Source organism: Mesoplodon mirus, assembly GCF_964341445.2.
Source record: "Mesoplodon mirus genome assembly, chromosome: 16".
NCBI classification, from domain to species: domain Eukaryota; kingdom Metazoa; phylum Chordata; class Mammalia; order Artiodactyla; family Ziphiidae; genus Mesoplodon; species Mesoplodon mirus.
The window spans coordinates 65,236,809-65,258,811 of record NC_138992.1 but is presented as its reverse complement, the minus strand read 5'-3'; the positions used below and the strand labels follow the sequence as shown (position 1 = coordinate 65,258,811).

The window sequence follows — 22,003 nt, the reverse complement described above, 5'->3', positions numbered from 1 at the left end:
TTAGCCCTCAGATGGATAGTTCTTCCTCCGTGTGAGGTAATAAAAGGAAGCAGGGAAAATAAAACCCTGCAACAGTAAACAATTAGTTTCTTCAGTCGGGCGCTTCCTTCTAATTGTCAATATACTTTTCACAGTGGTGCCCTGTGCTCAGTAGTTAGAAGTAATTAGAAACCAGAATAAATGAGATCACTGCAGGAATGAACACGCCTTACCCAGCACAGTGCATTTTATATAGAAAAATGCACATCTGTAGTAGAGAAGGAACGCAATCTTTCTTCAGTTTATTTTTACTATGTGATTGCTTTACAGTCGATAGAATTGTTCAGCAGGTTTCAAATCTAGTTTCTTTTTAACCATGAACACATTTCAGTACAATGAGGTCTACATTCGTAGTGAAGTCGTTTGGTCTGGCTGTATTAGTCTCTACCAAAACAGTGCATTTAGCATGCAATGCTGAGACCAAGATTGGGACTGTTGAATTATGGATGTGGGGAGTTGGGGTTCTCTAAAAGCAGTGATCTATGTGATGTGATTTTGGTATAATGGAAAGAGCTCTGGATTTTGAATTAGAAAACTGGTTTTGAATCCTGTTATTTACCGTGTGACCGTGATTCCGTCATGGTCTCTCAGAGATTTATTGGTGGAATGGGAATAATAATTTCTTTTTGCAAAAGGTGGCATGAAGATTAAGTGAGTAATATATGTGAAAACATCTACTGCAGGACCTGGCAATAGTGTACACTCAGTTGTTTCTATCTTCATCTGTGTTTCTGGTGGTGAATGCATCTTCTCATTGCAGAGGTAGAGATATGAAATGAATCTGTTTAAAATGACTAGATCATACCTACTAAAATAGGGAAACCTTGTATGTAAAACAAAATCATAGTGGTTGCTAAGAGAGTAGGTCTTAATGTTCTCAATCACAAAAAAGAAGTGGTAATTATGTGATGGAGGTGTTAGCTAACTATAGTGGTAATCGTCTTGCACCATGTAAGTGTATCAAGTCAACATACACAACTTTAACCAACACAGTGTTATATGTCAATTATGCCTCAGTAAAGCTGGAGAAATCACAGTGATGAGTCACAATAGGATGTAAGAAGAGTATGAAAAACATGAATTCACTCCTCTGACCTATAAGAAGTAGAATACACAAAGCACTGGACCCTGTTGGAGCTTATTTTTAGAATCCTCCATTGATAGCTTGTAGAAAGTTGTTCAAGAACAGCAGAACGGGATCCCCTTGAATTCAAGGATAGGAAGTCTTCTTCCCTCGTGTCAAAAATCAAGAGTATGTGTTAGAATAACGACAAGTGCTTAGGACTTGGAAAGAATCAGGTGCTGGCATTTGTTTGTGCATTCATTCATTGAAGGACAGAGGAGTTATTTATGGAGCACTGCTGTGGGGCATGCACTGTGCTACCCCAAACTAGGGTAGTAAGAGGTCCTTGCTCTCGCAGCAATTCGGAGGTCTTGACAAGAGGACCACATTGGGAAGCCAGCCAGCCAGCCATACTGTGTGGCACCAGTTTACTTTAATATGGACAATAGGAGAAAGAGAGCCAAAGGATTGGGTTTTTTAATGAAGTGACTCAAAGAAATGGACACATGTTTTTGAAACTACAGGAGAGGCTAAGCATATATAACATGTCATTTTGACAGTGTTAAAGAATTGATTCTGCAAGGGTTCCAAATGTATTCTTCTGAACCTGGAAAATAGGTAAATGATACATAGACCATTTTGATGAGCGAATAAGCGTTAATTAACAGAATTAATGTAAGAATAATGAATCAATATATTATAATACATAATTTCCAAGCATTAACAAAACTCATTGAGAGTTGTTCATCAGAAGCCATGGTACGAGCAGTGACTAAATCCTGAGAAAGGGAAATGCAAGTCATTGTTCATGAAAGAAAAGCTATATACCATTTAGAAGTTGTAGGGGAATCTGTGATTGTTCTTTTACTAAAATCTATTGTCTCTACAGTTCATTTATTACTTTACCAAATTTATTTAATAAGTGAACACTTCTTGAACACATAGATGGCAATGTAGAGTATAAAGAAATGAATTGTATCTTTTAGGAGTTACGTATAATACGGTGGGTATGAATTAGGAATTCATGTCATTTCTTTTCAATAACTGTATATTGAATGCTTACTTAATCCTGGAAAGTATGCTAGGGTCTAGGAAGGTTACAATCAATACAGACACTAGTCTGGCCTATTGGTGGTGGTGTAGTAATATTAATGAAAATTGCTAACATTTGTTGAGAATGTACTACATGCTATGTCCTGTGCTAAGTACTAGATATGAATTATTTCCTGTAATCCTGAAGACAACACTCTGAGGTGCGTCCTATCATTAAACTCAATTTACAGATGAGGAAACAGTTTCCGTAGCTTAAGTTAACTTGCCCAGAGTCACAGAGTTTATTAGCAAATTTAAGATCCAGCTTAGGAAGTGTGCCTCTAATGCCTGTATTCTTCATCCCTACACCTTTCAGACAAGCATAATATAGCATGACCAGAGGCATGATATGTGACCCAAACCAGGGCATCTGAGATCATATCAGGAAGAGAGCAGCATATGAGAACTGTGAGAGGAGGTGACTTCAGAGAACTGTGAACAGTATAGTTGAAGCATGGAGTAGAAGTAAGGAAAATCAGAGACCGTATTGTGAAGACTTTGTATTTCAAGTTATGAAGTGGAAAGCCATTGAAATGCTTGCATTTTCATCTGCATTTTTAAAAGATGGCCTTTGATGAGTAGTGGGAAGAGGCAAGACAAGAGTCTGAGCCAGGTTGCACCAATCTAGGCAAGAGTTGATAGTAGCAGTGCAGCCAGAGAGGACAGGTTTGAGGGATAGTAAGAAATATGAAATTAATCACTGCGAAAGGTGCTAGAGTAGGTATATTAGCACGCGGACCTGCCGCACATACATTAATCTCTTGTAACTGATGAGTTTGGTTTGAACGGCTTGGAAGCTTATGTCTCAGTTTGGAGGTGAAACGGGGTCATCATAAAAGACGAGACAAAGATTTTAGGAAAGCAATAATTTTAATCTCGACCACATCTTCTTCCTTTGGGAAGGCTTTGCAAAAATGGGAAGGTTGAAGACACTAAAAATATCGCACAATACACCTTTAAGGAATCAGATAATTTCTGCATCTTACTTCTTCTAACAACTTTCTTATTTCTTTGAATGCTGGCACTTAATATTTAAAAATCAGTAAATATGAGGATCTGGGATTGCACCGTACTTACTATACCCATTACTACACAGTGTCTTTTAAACAATGTTTCTGAGAACTAACTCATCAGACACTTTAAATTATAGTAACTTGGTAGCACATTTCAAGAAGTTTAACATTTAGATTAAATTTTTAAAAATGTTAATGGAGAATCTCTCACTCAGATATTTCCTACAACTGCTTGTTTTTTGTTTTTACTGTCTGATTAAATGGGATTATGAGAAAAGCACAAGGAAGAAGTAAAAATATTTGGAAACTGAGCAGAATCATTTACATTTTTTCCAACAGGGAGAAAATGTGTCTTTAGTTCAAAGATTGTTGAAACTAGTTTGCCTTAGGCTCTGTAGGACTGAAGTTCAGATGATGCTGCAGAGTGCTTAAGACCAGGTGATCACAGGCTTCCATCTGTCATAAAAAGCTTCTGGGTATGAAAGAGTGGTGGGCAAATAGCAGTAGTATCTGCTGATGTTCCAGCTTATTTCACCTGCTTCGTTCTCTTGGGATTGAAATAGTCATTATTGTCCTCTCCAAAATTTGAATGCTGCCCAGGTAACTTCAGCTTAATAAAGTATCCTGGAGAACCACGGCTGATTAGATTCCTAATAACTTATTAGTGACAGTCACTTGAACAAGGATAATGGACCTGGCTTTTAATTAATACAATACGGGGGAATTGATTTTACGTTTTAAGATCTAAATCTGTAAGATTCTAAATATAAACAGCTGTAACTATATAAAGACAAATAATTCATGGGAAGAATGTCATCAAAGAATAGGGTCTTCAGGCTGTCTTTATACCGTAGATTCTGAGCCATGCATTTTTCCCTAAGAGAATTTTTTCCCTCTTATTTTTGCGACTAAAGGCAGTATCACAGTTAGAAAGGATGGTGAAAATGAGGCAATACACATGGAAATCCAGAGCTAAAAAACAAAATCAAGACTCTGATCATTGGGTGGAATTCTACAGTGGGGCAAAACTCACTGATTTCAGAATGGTTAAATATTTATTTCACTTTATATTCATCTAGCACAAAATCAAATTAACCTGTATATGAATGCAAATAATTCCAAATGAAATATTGAAGTAAATATTGAAATACTTAGCCAGTTTATATAGATTGTTAGGGGACATGTCTAATGTTGCCTTTTCCAGAGCAGATCAAAACCATTGTTTGGCATATGGTCCTTTAAACTCAGAAACCCCAACATATGCCTTTCAGCTGTGGGTGTGTGTCTTCCATTTATCATATTTTTCTAACAGGAAATTATCCTGCTAATTATACTGCGCTAGCACACACAAAAAACTGAACATAACTTATCAAAGTGCCTCAATTCTATTATTATGGCACAAAAGAGTGAAAAAATCACTGCTCAAGTAACTTTTTAAGTTGAAACATGTATCCCTAAATTCAGTGACTCCAGTGGGGTTTGTTTTGGGGCACAGTTTTTACTGGTAATTGAGTATGTAACATTATTGAGGGATACAATAGACATTTTCAAAGTAATATTCAGTCACATTCTCAATTTTTAAAATATGGAGAAATAAAAGCAAAGTACCCCTTGTGAAAGATGGCATTTTTCTCTCTTTAATTACCTTTTAAGTTTTCTTGTTTTTCACTTCAACATCTACATAATGTGAATTTAAGGCAAATTATTGTGGCTACAAATTCAGAGATCATCATTACACTAGTTTTTCATGTGTTTCATTTAAGGTGTCAGTTTATAATTAGAATCTGAATGCCCCTCCTCCACTAGTAATAACAAAGTTTGGGACCACCCAAGAGAGAACAATATGGTTAGCTGCCAGGCAAAACATCAGAGTTCCTGGCAGTGAATGTGCTGAAAGTCAGCAAAGAAATCCACAGCTCAAAGCCATAAACATACCGTTGTTCTGGTTTGCCATGTCAGTTTCACTGTGAGTTACTGCATCACCCTGGTGGCCCAAAAGGGATGATGCATCTCCCCAAGTGTTCAATTTGATGCACTTCAACCCTTGGGAGATTGGCTTCCTTGTTCAGTACTGTTCGAATCAACATTAAATGAGGCTTTAGAGCTCTGGAGGTTTTAAATTGTGATTAAAGTAAAACTGGTGTTTTTGTCTGTGATCATGGTAAATGACCAAATATGTAGAAGGTCCTCGTGTTTGGAGAATCTTTTATCTAATTTATTATAGAAATGTGATGAGTCATCCTAAAGGAAAAGATTAACATGTTTTTATGAAAAGATTAACACATAACCTGCTTCAAATAAGAATTGCAGTCTTAAAAGTGAACTGAATGTAGTATAATAGATATGAGTTAATAAATGGTTGAAATACAATATGTTGCATTTAAACCAATTTAGGAAAACTAAGCTTTGTCTCTCCAGTGAGACTGGGTTGAGGGAGGGAGGGAGGGGGTGTTGGCTGTTGCTCATTGCAGTCCCCTGGCATCGAGAAATAGGACTGGCAAACAGGAGACCATTTCACATGCCTTTCCTGACCCTAAACTCTACAGTTCGACACAAAATAAAGTTGATACCGGATGTTCTAGGATCAGTTGGGACAAACATATGAAATAAAAATCACAGAGAATCATATTAGCAAGTGCCAAATGATAGTCATGTGAACTCTATTTCAACCAAACCCCAATTTATAAAGGAGCTGTTGGTGAAAGTTTGTCATGAACTTCATGTAATTATCATAATCTAATAACATCATAATCTTGTGGAAGAATTGACAACACATTTCAACATCAACATTATTTTAAATTTAAAAATTGTTGTCAGGGCCTCCCTGGTGGCGCAAGTGGTTGAGAGTCCGCCTGCCGATGCAGGGGATACGGGTTCGTGCCCCGGTCTGGGAGGATCCCATATGCCGCGGAGCGGCTGGGCCCGTGAGCCATGGCCGCTGGGCCTGCGCATCCGGAGCCTGTGCTCCGCAACGGGGGAGGCCACAACAGTGAGAGGCCCGCATACCGCAAAAAAAAAAGAAAAAAAAAAAAAAAAAAAAATTGTTGTCAAATATGAAAACCTCCATAAGGTTCTTTTGCATGAGGACCATAATGTATGGAAGAATATTCCCCAGAGTAGCTTCTGGCTGTATACATTCCAACCTTGTTTCTCCTGCACCACACACAGTCCTGGGTGCACCAGGATATGAACACATTGCATTACAGCCTTGGGCCCTGCACATCCTTTCCAACCTTGGGTGAGTCTGTACGATGCGCAGTAGGAATACTCTGGAGTCCATTCCTACACTAGGATATTGTAATAACCTAACTATAAGTGACTGTGAATCATATCCATAGGTCCCAGTAAACTTAGCCTAAATGGACGCCTAATTCTACTTCCTTTAGCTCAGTTCCAGAAAGAACTATGGCCATTTGAACATTGCAGAACATGACAGAGGAAAGTTGGGACATAAAAAGACAGCAGTCATAACCATTTGCAGTCAAAACATTTGGCTTTTTCAAATTTGTAAAAGCATATGACTATGTGAACAGGTTGCTAAGGATCCTATGAAAAAGGGACTCTGAAACTCAACGATTTTAGCTTGAAAGGAAATCTACTTCTGCCAGCACTTAATGGTACTTGTAGTTACAAAGTAGACACTCAAAAATAATTTGTTGAATGAGTGGATGAATAGAAAGTTACCTCTTTGTGACTCTTCCATAGCATTGCTAAATCAAAGTGCTTTTCAAATTAAATTGGACCCATTGGCCACAGGTTACATTTATCATATTAAAACTATGCTAAGTCCCTGAGTGATGTAGGATCTATTTTTAATATGAAATATGTCAAGAAGATTTATTCATTCTAAGCACAGGTGTATTGACCCTTTCCTTTTTTCTTTCTATGAGGAAATGCATAATTTTGCAGCCCTGTCAAGTACACGTTCTCAGGAGTATACCCTAAGCAGAGCTGTTACTTGGGATGTCTTATTACTAAAATCATGGAACAACTTTCCTCAGTGTATATGTTATATTTGCCTTTTTATGAAGGACAAATTCTACACTGTGACCTTTATTTTATTTTTTTTATTTTTGTGACTCCAAGAGAAAGAATTGTCTAAATTTTTAAAATGATATTGCAGCTGGAAGGAGCTGAACAATTGAGAGCCCATATTTTCCAGGACGGAGTAAAAATGTAGATTTATTTAAATTTTAATTTAACTGCCTAATGTGAGAACAGAGATAGTTCTAGAAAGGAAATTCACAGGTCAGATAAGAAATCTCGTATGGAATGGGATTTGCTTAGGATTCCTGGCCTTTGGTCTGTTTCCTTCATTCTCTTGCCCAGAATTAGCAGAACAGTCTCACTGGTAATCAGAGAAGTACCTATAAAATCAAATGGTCTCTTGTAAAGCCTGACCCTGAGTACACATGTACGCACCATCAAAAAACCAGGTGCGGGCTTCCCTAGTGGTGCAGTGGTTGAGAGTCCGCCTGCCGATGCAGGGGACACGGGTTCGTGCCCCGGTCCAGGAAGATCCCACATGCCACGGAGCGGCTGGGCCCGTGAGCCATGGCCGCTGAGCCTGTGCGTCCGGAGCCTGTGCTCCTCAGCGGGAGAGGCCACAACAGTGAGAGGCCCGTGCACCCCAAACAAACAAACAACAACAACAACAAAAAAAACAGGTGCTACTCTCTGGATCTGGAGTCTTCCAGAGAATGCCAGAATCAAAATGCTTCTTGCAAATGCTGAATTTTTCCATTTGACATTCAGATTGAGATAGTTGAGAGAAGATAAAAAGCTATGAGACAAATAATGGTATATTGGAAGCAGAGTTGTGGGCTTAGTGCTGGCGCTCTTCCACATGCTTAATTTAGGAGAGTGGAACTCTGTGATGCTGCGATGGAAAAACTAGGCCTCCATTGGATAAATCAACTGTGAATCGAATAGGCAATATTTCTCTCGTTGACCTGGCTGTCTCTTTTAAATTTTTTCACTTTTTAAAAATTTCAAATTAATGGTGGGACCTAAATGGAATATACACAGTGGTTAGTACAAAAAGGCAAGTATAGACGAAGCCATCTTCTCTTGATATGCTGGTGAAATAAAACTTATGTATCCATTTTAAGCTAGATTTTTCTATTAGATGATGTACATGTGATTGGTTCTAAAGGTGTGACACTTTGCGGTACCCTGTCCGAGAGCATGTTATGGGCCACGTTGATTGATCAGGAGATTACAGTAAAATCTTTTAAAGTCTCTGGCAGATAATTTGCTGCTGTACTGCTGTTTACTACAGCTTGAAGTAGAGAGAAATAAATCAGTTTAAAAAGGTTAAGAAAATGGATAAAAATTACAGGCTTCCTGTTAAAGGTCCTTCACAATGAGCAAGTGTTTGTTGTAAGTTGATGAGGGCAAGTCAGGCTTTATCAGGAAGCAGGGACATATTTCAGGATGATTAGAAAAAGATCAAGATTTTTCTTAGCTTCATTCAGCTGGTGTAATGAGCCTTATTGGTTAAAATGTTAGGATCAGTAAGGACTTAAAATTGAAGTAGAGGAGACCTTAAGGAGGAGGAAAAGGTTGTGGTGTGTGGAGTTAGCTGACAATTAAATGCGTTGTAAAAATTTGATTTTTCTTGAACATGAACTGTCAATTATAGCTCTAGGCTTGCATTGGCATATGCATGCAGGTACCTGTAATATACAATTTTATATTCTTGTCAGACTCGTACATTAAATATTTATAAACATCGTATACTACTAGAAGTTAATTATAAAACTTTAGCCTATGTGAATATGTGTTCTTAATGCTTTCTAAAGAGTTCTCTGTTAATGTTAACGAGGAAGCTGCTTTTCACGTCATTTAACAGCCAATGGAACTGATCGTGCTTCTCCTTAGAATGCAATTATTGTAATAATAAAGTTGCATTTCGTCAGGTTCTTTCTAAAATTACAGCAGTAGTGTTTTAAATCCGTTTCTCTTTTTTGCAAGTCATCAGTATCTGAATCTACCAGGTGTACTGGGCTTCTGTGGTACAGCCTCACAACCAGGGATAAATGAGTTTGACATTCCTCATATAATTGCACCGTAGAACTTTCATTTGTAGGGAAAAACTAAATAGATCTAGAAAAATACATTTGTAAAATACCAAACCACAGAGAGGTAACTGCAAAAATGGAGAAAAAACAATCAAAATACTAATAAATTGAAATATGAAGTGAAACAAAATCCACTAATATAGATGTTAGGCAAAACATCTAAAAGTAACGAACATTTTTATGGAATGTATGCAGAAGGTACCCCTAAAAGAACAATTCAGAGACCAGCACCTGAAAATATTATCAAATACAGAGGGTTCTTAGGTCCCTAAGGGTTGCTATAGAGAAGAATGTGGAAGAAAGTAAAAGAAATGCCCTAAAGGGAAGGAAGAGGACCAAGGCTCACCAATCACTGAATTTGGGTGCTGAATTCTGAATTTTCTTTGGGGCTTCTCTGGGCACCACATTGCTGAATAACTCATTAAAATTTCCTTTTCAAAATGTTAGTCTTTGGATTGGGTCCAAGAAACACACTTTAAAAAAAAATTCTGACCTTAGTGAATATTAATTTCACTTTTTTCTAAGATATTGGGTATAAATCAGTATAATTCTATTAACTATGAATATGTAAACATGAATGAAAGATATTAGTAAGTCATTTCTTTTAAATTACATGAAATACCAATAAAGATTCATATCTGATGATAAAATTTATTATAATTCTGCTTACTTAATTTTCTGTGTATAAACTCTCTCCTCAACAGAGTTCATTATGGGTTTGTTTTCAATTTAAATACTTAATTTAGGACCCCAGCAGTGTACCTCTATAATCTATTTTTAAACAGGTGTTCTGTGTAGAAAAATCAGTGGTCTGTTGTCTAGTTGTTTTGAACTTGGCTGGTGCTATTTGATTTTGAAATTCATGTGGGAGAGGAAAAATAATTTTTCCTCTACTCTTCTGACTTCTCAGTTGAGACCCCTGTAACAAAAGACAGATTACCAAGAGAAAAACGACAGACGTTTATTAACATGGGTACCTCATGAGTGCATGGGAGATACCCAGGGAAAAATGAGTACTTCTCCCAGGAGGCATACTGTTCCACCCTTCATTAGCAGCCCCAGATGTCTTGAAGAGCTTAACGGGGACTGGTAGAGTTTGACTTGCCCTTGCCTTTGCCCGCAGGTGCACCTTGAGCGTGACCCTGGAGCAGGCCATCATTCTGGCCAGAAGCCACGGACTGCCTCCTTGCTACATCATGCAGGCTACAGATGTGATGCGGAAGCAGGTGAGTCTCACAACACATTTTAGGAAGTTGTTTCTCACGCCCTGGGTTTGAAGGTTCCTTGGTTCATTTATCAGGTATCTGACAGGTACCTGGATGTGGCAGGCACTTTTCCAGGCTCAGAAAGTGAGTGGTGAACAAGAAACACTGTTTCCTGGGGAAGAAGACCACACAGGCATCTTTCTGAGGGTTCTCGAAGAAGCTTAGACAACCTGAGAAAAGGGAAGTCTAAGAGGTAACCTGATGGAAGAAGGGGAGGTGGCCAGGCAAATGGACAGAAGTGGATTTGGGGCAGCGTAAACTACAAGATAGAAGGACATATGGGCTTCCCTGGTGGCGCAGTGGTTAAGAATCCGCCTGCCAATGCAGGGGACACGGGTTCCAGCCCTGGTCCGGGAAGCTCCCGCATGCCACAGAACAACTAAGCCCGTGCGCCACAACTACTGAGACTGCGCTCTAGAGCCCGTGAGACACTACTGAGCCAGCACTCTAGAGCCCATGCTCTGCAAGAAGAGAAGCCACTGCAATGAGAAATCCACACGCCGCAACTAGAGAAAGCCCGCACGCAGCAACGAAGACCGAACGCAGCCAAAAATAAATAAACAAATTAATTAATTTTTAAAAAGAAGGACGTGACATTTTCTGGGAACCGCAGGTGATTTAGGAAGGCTGGGGAATAGACTGAGGAAGGGGGAGGGGCAAGGAGGAAGAGGACAGAGTCGAGGGCCCTGCTTGCTTCTGGAGATCTCAAAGGGACTTCTGCACCATGCTAAGAAGTTTGTGCCTTATTCTGAAGATAAAGCACGTACCTCAGATTTTCCTGCAGAAGATGAAGAGCTGCCTTTGGACTGTCTTTAGGTCACTGAAGTACTTATAGGTGAGAATACACTCTTACAAAGTGAATGAACTTTCTTTTTTTTTGGCTGTGCCCCACGGCTTGCGGGATCTTAGTTCCCTGACTGGGGATTGAACCCGCACCCTCAGCAGTGAAAGCTCGGGCTCCTGACCACTGGACCACCAGGGAATTCCCTGAACTTTCTGTACAATAGCTCAGTAGTATTTTAAGTGTGGTAGTTTGGTTTTGAACCCTTAAGATTCTTTAAAAAGCTAACAAAAATGCACTAACCTCTAATGTACCGATTATTAGGAAAATGTGCTTAATCTAGTAGAAAAAACACAAGTCAGTAGAGAGACAAAAGAAGTTAAAAGACATCAATTTTATATTTTATTCTGCCACCTTTTATTAGGGCTACCTCAGAAAATTGATTCAACAAATCTCTCTACTTGCTGATTGGGTTTGAATTATCCAGTGATAGTGAGTGACTTAATTTTTAAGATACACTTTTGTAATTATGTCTGCTTTATTTACTAAAGACTTAATGTATAACTCTCAAGCAAACATATAAATCCCTATGGATTTGCTCCCAAGATTACACTATAGAATGTCAACCAAGTCAAAAGAAAAATCCATGGAAACAGTCCTGAGTGAGGCCAGCACCCAGCCTGGGGTCTGCAGAGATGAGGTGGAGCAAGCACATGTACGTTGGTGCTTCGGGTTGAGAACTGCAGAGCTGAATATTGAAAACCAAGATCTCACAAGGTCCAAGAGGGATTTGCTAAGTAAAGGTCAGATCCGTGAGAAGCACATGACACAGTGTGGTTCAGCTAGAAAAGGGCAAATACAGATGCAAATGGCAGCAGGTTTGGGAAGGACTTTTTTTGGTAGATATTCAAATTTGGTTTTAAAAAGTAGATCAAAGTAAACTTGTGATTATCCATATCAGTGTTGGGATTTGGGTGCTAAAACATACAGCAAGAGATTAAGCTTCCAGTTTCACTCTGTTGCTGTTAGAGTGAATTTGCAGTAAGACTTGGAGGAGCTGTCTCCAAGGGAAGACTAAGAGACTGATAATTGATCTTTTTTTTCTTTTTTAATAAAGTTATTTATTTATTTATTTATTTATTTATTTATTTTTGGTTGTGTTGGGTCTTCGTTGCTCTGCGCGGGCTTTCTTTAGTTGAGTCGAGCAGGGGCTACTCCTCAATGCAGTGTGTGGGCTTCTCATTGTGGCAGCCTCTCTTGTTGCAGAGCACGGGCTCTAGGCACACGGGCTTCAGTAGCTGTGGGACGTGGGCTCAGTAGTTGCAGCGCATGGGCTTAGTTGCTCCACAGCATGTGGCATCTTCCCGGACCGGGACTCAAACCCATGTCCCCTGCATTGGGAGGCGGATTCTTAACCACTGTGCCACCAGGGAAGCCCCGATAATTGATCTTTTTAAGAATAATACAGTAAAGAGGTCATTATGAGTTGGCTACATATACATTCTTACTACATGGATTTGAATAATCAAAACCTTTAACTTCTTACAACTGAAAACTGAGATAGATAAAATAAAGATGGGAAAAGTAAAAACAATATTACCTAGGCCTTAATGACTTATTTAACTGGTTCAAGCCTCTTTAAAATTTATTTGTATATTAATTAACTAATAAATGATTATTAGTTAATTATTAGTTATTAATATATCATATATTTATAAAGTATAATTTTAAAAGACTGAAAACTTATGAAGTTTGTAAGTTGATTTCTGAACTGAAGTATTTTTCAGTGTTTATCACTCCCTCCTCTTTTTTGTTAATAAATCCATTTAGGATGGGTAGCTTCCTACCTTTGTTGCTTGTTTCTCTGCTCCAAGTTATGACACCTCCAAGTGGTTCTCAGACAAAGACCTGATTTCTGCCTTCTTTGTGAAAGATCTTGGAGCCTCGGGTCCTCTCTTCATAGAAATTGGGGTGGACTGGTGCCCAGGGGAGATTTTTGCAATATTCCTTCTGTGGCCGATCCTCTTTCAAGTGTTCAGCAGTTACAGGCAGTGGGATTAATGGCTGGGATCCAATCTACAAACCAACTCTTACCCATGTGGGATCTGGGTAGTTCGAACACCAGTGTGAATCAAAAATCTAACTTTTCTGACCTTCTGTCTTTTAATCGTTTATATTCAGCTTTCCAGAGACAGAATGGTTAGAATGTTTACCTGGTTAATGAATAATATTTTCTAAGATCTTTAGTTTATTTTTGAAGAACAAGGAGCTTTTCATCATGATTTACTGTTCTTATTTCTAATTGCAGTGTAGACCTCCCTCCATATCTGCCACGATTTGGTTCCAGGAGCCCCTACAGATAACAAGTCCTTGGATGCTTAAGTCCTTTACATAAAATGGTGGAGGAGCACAATGAATACAGTTGGCCCCCGTATCCGCGGGTTTTGAGTCCATGGATTCACATCCACGGATTCGACAGACTGTGGATCAATGACACAGCTGATTGAATCTGCATATGCAAAACCCACAAATATGGTGGCCAACTGTATAGTTTTCATGAACAGATTTCATGTATGTAGTTTTAATAGAGTTGTTTTAATTATCTGGTTGAGTTAGAAGAAAAGATAAAAGAAAGGAAAGATACTATACCTCGTGCAATTTGTGGGTAATGATTATAATAATCCTAGGAAGCATTTTTACATAACCAACTGATATGATTAATAAATGGTTTGAGGACTTCCCTGGAGGTCCAGTGGTTAAAACTCCTTGCTCTCAATGCAGGAGGCACGGGTTCGATCCCTGGTTGGGGAACTAAGATCCTGCATGCTGCGCAGTGTGGCCAAACAAAAAAAACAAATGGTTTGAGGTAGAAGCTCTAATTTACATTTTAAGCTTTAAGTCTCCTATCCTCTAAATTATATGTTCCAAGTATTTTTTGGTAGAAGTCTACCCCAAATTCTTTTCTGACCTTTTTAATAAAAATTTGGATTCTGAAGAATTCTGTCTCCTGACCTCCAGTATCAGGGCTTTATACTGAGCACTAAGAACAAAGACCAAGGATGATGAGCTTCTTGCCTAGCCTCATGGCGGACATGTGTGGGCAAGTCATCATGGTGCACCCACAGGCAAGTGCTCTCCGGGGTGCACAACCTCAGTGCATGAGGACGTAAAACAGGGAACAAGTAAACAAGTGGACTGTGAGCCCCTGAATGCCTGGGGCACCGAGTGTATGTCATGATGGTATCACTGGTTTCTACATTGATACCCAGTATAGACTAAATGCTAAGTGATGTTTAGTCAATGAATTCGTTCTACCTAGGAGAACTAGAAAAAGGCTTCATGCAGAAAGTAAATATGTGATAGTAGCCAAGAGCACAGATTCTAAGGCCATGCACCCTCAGCTTGAATCCCAGCTTCAGTGTTTACTGTCTGTATGATTTGAGGCAAGACACTTAGCTTCTCTGTTGCTTCGTTTCCTCATTATTAAGACAAAGATAATAATGGTATAATGCTTGCTTCATACTGTTGTTTTGAGGCTTGAATACTGAATGCATTTAAAACAGTACCTAATATAGTGAATGACCAACTGATAATTGACTTGGGCCTTGCAGGATAAATGTGATGCAGACATGTATGGAAAAGGACAGAGAGGGTGTTTAGTAGAGGGAAAACATGAGCAAGGTGTAAAAATGCAAGTCGCTGGCATATTAAGTATAAGAAGAATTATATGGTTGAATTCCAAATGGAGTATACCAGCAGATTTGTTCAGCGTGATGAGCTTCAATTTTATTTGAAACCTTTTAAGCAAAAATCTTTCTAGAAATTATTTAATGGAATATGAGACTAAAGACAAAAATAATTATACAAAAATACCATACTCCAGTTAGTAAATCTATTTCTCACAGGGATACGATTTAGAGATTCTAAAACTAGTTAATGTCTTTGGTAGGACTGAACAAACAAGTAAGTATATTGTAAATATTGAGAGTCAGGTTTCTTACTGTCTGAGAAAGAAGTTACAAGTAAGGAAAGGGAGAAGCCTGGAATTTAGAATGAACCCTGGGATACTGGATTGGAACTGGAAGTGTCAGCTTGAATGCATGGACACATACACACATACACACACACATAGATATAGATAGATGTAGAAAAAAATATAGATGTTTGAGTACGTTTACACTAATCAACTAGCTCAGCCCACTGAGAAGACCTAGAAGCATTTACACACCAGTAGTAGTAATGGGCATACCCACTGTCCAGATCTTGAGTTCTAAATATCATTCTCCGTTAAAAAGAGACAGGAGGAACCCCCAAATGTACCGGTAGGATGTGGGGAGAATAAGAGGGGAGGAGAAGTGGAGGCCAGACAGGATCAGTGCCTCTGAGGCCGGGGAGATCAGGAGAGGCATGCAGGAGGTGCCCTCCAGGAGGAGCGGGAGAAGAACGGAGGGCTCCAAGGTGAGGTCCCCAGCCCTCTGAGACCAGGGATGGGGGGCACGCCTGGCAGCTTCTGTTTCTTGAGACTAAGCCACCCCCCCCACAGCCCCCAGGGCCTTTTCCAGCCCGGAAGGTCTTAAGTATACACCCCGCCCACCACCCAAACCTCACCCTTGCTTAGACCCCGCCCTCCACAGCCAAGGCCTTCCCCCACTTTTTTTTCTTTTCCCTCCCCCCTCTTTTGTTATTACTGTGGTACTGTTGTACATTCCAGTTGTTGATTCATCTATATTTTTATATTCTTTCTAACATATCTGTTAGTTTCCTAGTCTAATTTTTTTTTTTTTAATTTTTTTTTTTCTTTTTGCGGTATGCGGGCCTCTCACTGTTGTGGCCTCTCCCGTTGCGGAGCACAGGCTCCGGATGCGCAGGCCCAGCGGCCATGGCTCACGGGCCCAGCCGCTCCGCGGCATATGGGATCCTCCCAGACCAGGGCACGAACCCGTATCCCCTGCATCGGCAGGCGGACTCTCAACCACTGCGCCACCAGGGAGGCCCCTCCTAGTCTAATTTTATTTTTTACTTTGTTATTGTTATTTTTAAAATTTTTTATTTGTTTTACTTGTTTCCCATTTTATTTGTTATTTGTTTTTTATTTGTTTTATTTGTTTGCCATCCCATGTGGCTTGCGGGATCTTGGTTCATGAGCCCGGGGTCGGGCCGAAGCTCTTGCAGTGGGAGCTGTGAGTCCAAACCAATGGATTAACAGAGAACCTCAGACCCCACGGAATATTCATCAGAGTGAGGTTTCACAGAGGTCCTCATCTCATCACCAAGACCCAGCTCTATCCAGTAGCCTACAGACTCCAGTGTTGCAAGCCTCAGGCAAAACAATCAGTAAGACAGGAACACAATTCCACTCATAAAAAAAAAAAAAAAAAATGAGATGGCAAAAAAATATGTCACAGATGAAGAAGCAAGGTAAAAACCTACAAGACCAAATAAATGAAGAGGAAATAGGCAATCTACCTGAAAAAGAATTCAGAGTAATGATAGTAAAGATGATCCAGAATCTCAGAAATAGAATGGAGGCACAGATTGAGAAAATACAAGAAATGTTGAACAAAGATCTAGAAGAACTAAAGAACAAACAAACAGAGATGAACAACACAATAAGTGAAATGAAAAATACACTAGGAGGGATCAATAACAGAATAACTGAGGCAGAAGAACGAATAAGTGAGCTGGAAGACAAAATGGTGGAAATAACTACCAAGGAGCAGAATAAAGAAAAAAAAAAGAGAATTGAAGACAATCTCAGAGACCTCTGGGACTACACTAAATGAACCAACATTCGAATTATAAGGGTCCCAGAAGAAGAAGAGAAAAAGAAAGTGTCTGAGAAAATATTTGAAGAGATTATAGTCGAAAACTTCCCTGCCATGGGAAAGGAAATAGTCATCCAAGCCCAGGAAGCACAGAGAGTCCCATACAAGATAAACCCTAGGAAAAACACACCAAGATACATATTAATCAAACTAACAAAAATTAAATTCAAAGAAAAAATATTAAAAGCAGCAAGGGAAAAACAAAAAATAACATACAAAGGAATCCCCATAAGGTTATCGGCTGAGTTTTCAGCAGAAACTCTGCAGGCCAGAAGGGAGTGACAGGATATACTTAAAGTAATGAAAGAGAAAAACCTACAACCAAGATTACTCTACCCACCAGGGATCTCATTCAGATTTGACGGAGAAATCAAAAGCTTTTCAGGCAAGCAAAAGCTAAGAGAATTCAGCACCACCAAACCAGCTTTACAACAAGTGCTAAAGAAAGTTCTCTGGGGGGGAAACACAACAGAAGAAAAAGACCTACAAAAACAAACCCAAAACAATTAAGAAGATGGTAATAGGAACATACATATCAATAATAACCTTGAATGTAAATGGATTAAATGCCCCAACAAAAAGACACAGACTGGCTGAATGGATACAAAAGAAGACCCATGTATATGCTGTCTACAAGAGACCCACTTCAGACCTAGGGACACATCCAGACTGAAAGTAAAGGGATGGAAAAAGATATTCCATGCAAATGGAAATCAAAAGCTGGAGTAGCCATACTCATATCAGATAAAATAGACTTTAAAATAAAGACTGATACTAGAGGTAAGGAGGGGACACTACATAATGATCGAAGGATCAATCCAAGAAGAATATATAACAATTATAAACGTTTATGCACCCAACATAGGAGCACCTCAGTACATAAGGCAAATGCTAATAACCATGAAAGGAGAAATTGACAGTAACACAATAATAGTAGGGGACTTTAACACCCCACTTACACCAACAGACAAATCATCCAAAATGAAAATAAATAAGGAAACACAGCTTTAAAGGACACAATAGACCAGATAGATTTAATTGATATTTACAGAACATTCCACCCAAAAGTGGCAGAATACACTTTCTTTTCAACTGCACAAGGAACATTCTCCAGGATAGATCACATCTTGGGTCACAAATCAAGCCTTGAAAAATTTAAGAAAATTGAAATCATATCAAGCATCTTTTCTGACCACAATACTGTGAGATTGAAAATCCATTACAGGAAAAAACTGTAAAAAACACAAATACATGGAGGCTAAACAGTGTGCTACTAAATCAAGAGATCACTGAAGAAATCAAAGAAGAAACTTAAAAAAACATAGAAACAAATGACAATGAAAACACGGCTACCCAAAACCTATGGGACACAGCAAAAGCAGTTCTAAAAGGGAAGTTTATAGCAATTCAGTCCCACCTCAAGAAACAAGAAAAATCTCAAATAAACAATCTAACCCTACACTTAAAACAACTAGAGAAAGAAGAACAAGGAAAACTCAAAGTCTGTAGAAGGAAAGAAATCATAAAGATCAGAGCAGAAATAAATGAAATAGAAATGAAGAAAACAATAGCAAAGATCAATAAAACTAAAAGCAGGCTCTCTGAGAAGATAAGCAAAATTGATAAACCACACTCATCAAGAAAAAAAGGGAGAGGACATAAATCAATAAAATTAGAAATGAGAAAGGAGAAATCACAACTGACACCACAGAAATACAAAAGATCATAAGAGACTACTACAAACAACTCTATGCCAGTAAAATGGACAAGCACGAAGAAATGAACAAATTCTTGGAAAGGTACAATTTTCCAAGACTGAACCAGGAAGAATTAGAAAATATAAACAGACCTATCACAAGCACTGAAATTGAAACTATAAGTTAAAATCTTCCAACAAACAAAAGTCCAGGACCAGATGGCTTCACAGGCGAATTCTATCAAACATTTAGAGAAGAGCTAATACTGATCCTTCTCAAACTCTTCCCAAAAATTGCATAGGGAGAAACACTCCCAAATTCATTGTACGAAGCCAGCATCACCTTGATACCAAAACCAGAATAAGCTATCACAAAAAGGAGAAAACTATAGACCAATATCACTGATGAACATAGTTGCAAAAATCCTGAACAAAATACTAGTAAACAGAATCAAATAGCACATTAAAAGGATCATACACCATGATCAAGTGGGATTTATCCCAGGGATGCAAGGATTCTTCAATATACGCAAATCAATCAATGTGATACACCATATTAACAAATTAAGGAATAAAAACCATATGATCATCTCAGTAGATGCAGAAAATGCTTTTGACAAAATTAACACCCATTTATAATAAAATTTCTTCAGAAAATGGGCATAGAGGGAACCTACCTCAACATAATAAAGGTAGGTTAACATAGCACATATGACAAACCCACAGCAAGCATTATACTCAGTGGTGAAAAACTGAAAGCATTTCCACTAAGATCAGGAACAAGACAAGGATGTCCGCTCTCGCCACTCTTATTCAACATAAATTTGTAAGTCCTAGCCACGGCAATCAGAGGAGAAAAAGAAATAAAAGGAATACAAATTGGAAAAGAAGAAGTAAAACTGTCACTGTTTGCAGATGACATGATACTATACATAGAAAATCCTAAAGATGCCACCGGAAAACTACTAGGACTAATCAATGAATTTGGTAAGGTTGCAGGATACAAAATTAATACACAGAAATCTCTGGCATTCCTATACACCAACAACGAAAAATCAGAAAGAGAAATTAAGGAAACACTCCTATTTACCATTGCAGCAAAAAGAATAAAATACCTAGGAATAAACCTGCCTAAGGAGGCAAAAGACTTGTACTTAAAAAACTATAAAACACTGATGAAAGAAATGAAAGATGACATAAACAGATGGAGAAATATACCATGTTCTTGGATTGGAAGAATCATTATTGTGGAAATGACTCTACTACCCAAAGCAATCTATGGATTCAATGCAGTCCCTATCAAACTACCAATGGCATTCTTCACAGAATTAGAACAAAAAATTTTACAATGCATATGGAAACACAAAAGGCCCCAAATAGCCAATGCAATCTTGAGAAAGAAAAATGGAGTTGGAGACATCAGGCTCCCCAACTTCAAATTATACCACAAAGCTACAGTAATCAAGACAGTATGGTTGGCACAAAAAACAGAAATATAGATCTATGGAACAGGATAGAATGCCCAAAGATAAACCCATGCACATGTGGGTACCTAATTTATGACAAAGGAGGCAAGAATATACAATGGAGAAAAGACAGTCTCTTCAATAAGTGGTGCTGGGAAAACTGGACAGCTACATGTAAAAGAATGAAATTAGCACACTACCTAAGACCATACAAAAAGTAAACTCCAAATGGATTAAAGACCTAAATGTAAGATCAGACACTATAAAACTCTTAGAGGAAAGCATAGGAAAAACACTCTTACATAAACCACAGCAAGATCTTTTTCGACCCACCTCCTAGAGTAACGGAAATAAAAGCAAAAGTAAACAAACGGGACTTATTTAAACTTAAAAGCTTTTACACAGCAAAGGAAACCATAAACAGGACAAAAAGACAACCATCAGAATGGGAGAAAATATATGCAAATGAAACAACAGACAAAGGATTAATCTCCAAAATATACAGGCAGCACATGGAGCTCAATATCAAAAAAAAAAAACAATCCAATTTAAAAATGGGCAAAAGACCTAAATAATTTCACCAAGGAAGACATACAGTTGGCCAAGAGGCACATGAAAAGATGCTCAACATCTCTAATCATTAGAGAAATGCAAATCAAAACTATGATGAGGTATCACCTCACGCCAGTCAGAATGGCCATTATCAAAAAATCTAGAAACAATAAATGCTGGAGAGGGTGTGGAGAAAAGGGAACCCTCTTGCACTGTTGGTGGGAATCTAAATTGATACAACCACTATGGAAAACAGTATGGAGGTTCCTTAACAAACTAAAAATAGAACTACCGTATGACTCAGCAATCCCACTACTGGGCATATACCCTGACAAAACCATAATTCAAAAAGAGACATGTACCACAGTGTTCATTGTAGCAGTATTTACAATAGCCAGGACATGGAAGCAACCTAAGTGTCCATCGACAGATGAATGGATAAAGCAGATGTGGCACATACATAAAAAGGAACATTACTCAGGCATAAAAAGAAATGAAATTGAGTTTTTTGTAGTGAGGTGGATGGCCCTAGAGCCTGTCAGACAGAGTGAAGTAAGTCAGAAAGAGAAAAACAAATACCATATGCTAATGCATATATATGGAATCTAAAGAAAAAAAATGGTACTGATGAACCTAGTTGCAGGGCAGGAATAAAGATGTAGACATAGAGAATGAACTTGAGGACATGAGGTGGGAGGGGCAAGCTGGGGCAAAGTGAGAGTAGCATCGACATATATACACTACCGAATGTAAAATAGTTAGCTAGTGGGAAGCAGCAGCATAGCACAGGGAGATCAGCTCAGTGCTTTGCAATGACCTGGGAGGGTGGGAGGGAGGCTCAAGAGGTAGGGCACGTGGAGACGTATGTATGCATACAGCTGTTTCACTTTGATGTGCAACAGAAACCAACACCATGCTGTGAAGCAATTATTCTCCAATAAAGATGTATTCAAAAAAAAAAAAAAAGCCAGGGATTCTTGGAGAAGAGGTTAATTCCCAGCTGAGACAGGAAAGATGAGCCTGGAGCATCTTGAGGTGCCAGAAAATAAACAGGTACTGAAAAATGATGGTGGTTATATGAACAGGACACGAGAAGCAAACTGAAGGAGCTCCCTGTGGCCAAAACTG

At 38.7% G+C, this 22,003-nt stretch overlaps 1 protein-coding gene across 3 annotated transcripts in view; it reads left to right on the top strand.

Annotated features, from left to right (window-relative positions):
• PREX2 (phosphatidylinositol-3,4,5-trisphosphate dependent Rac exchange factor 2) overlaps positions 1–22,003 on the top strand; it is a 287,717-nt gene that overhangs the window by 251,490 nt on the left and 14,224 nt on the right. For all 3 annotated transcript variants that reach the window (XM_082600894.1, XM_082600893.1, XM_082600896.1), the window contains one exon: positions 10,414–10,516. In XM_082600894.1, coding sequence (XP_082457020.1) covers positions 10,414–10,516 — 103 coding nt within the window. The remainder of the gene's footprint in view (positions 1–10,413; positions 10,517–22,003) is intronic.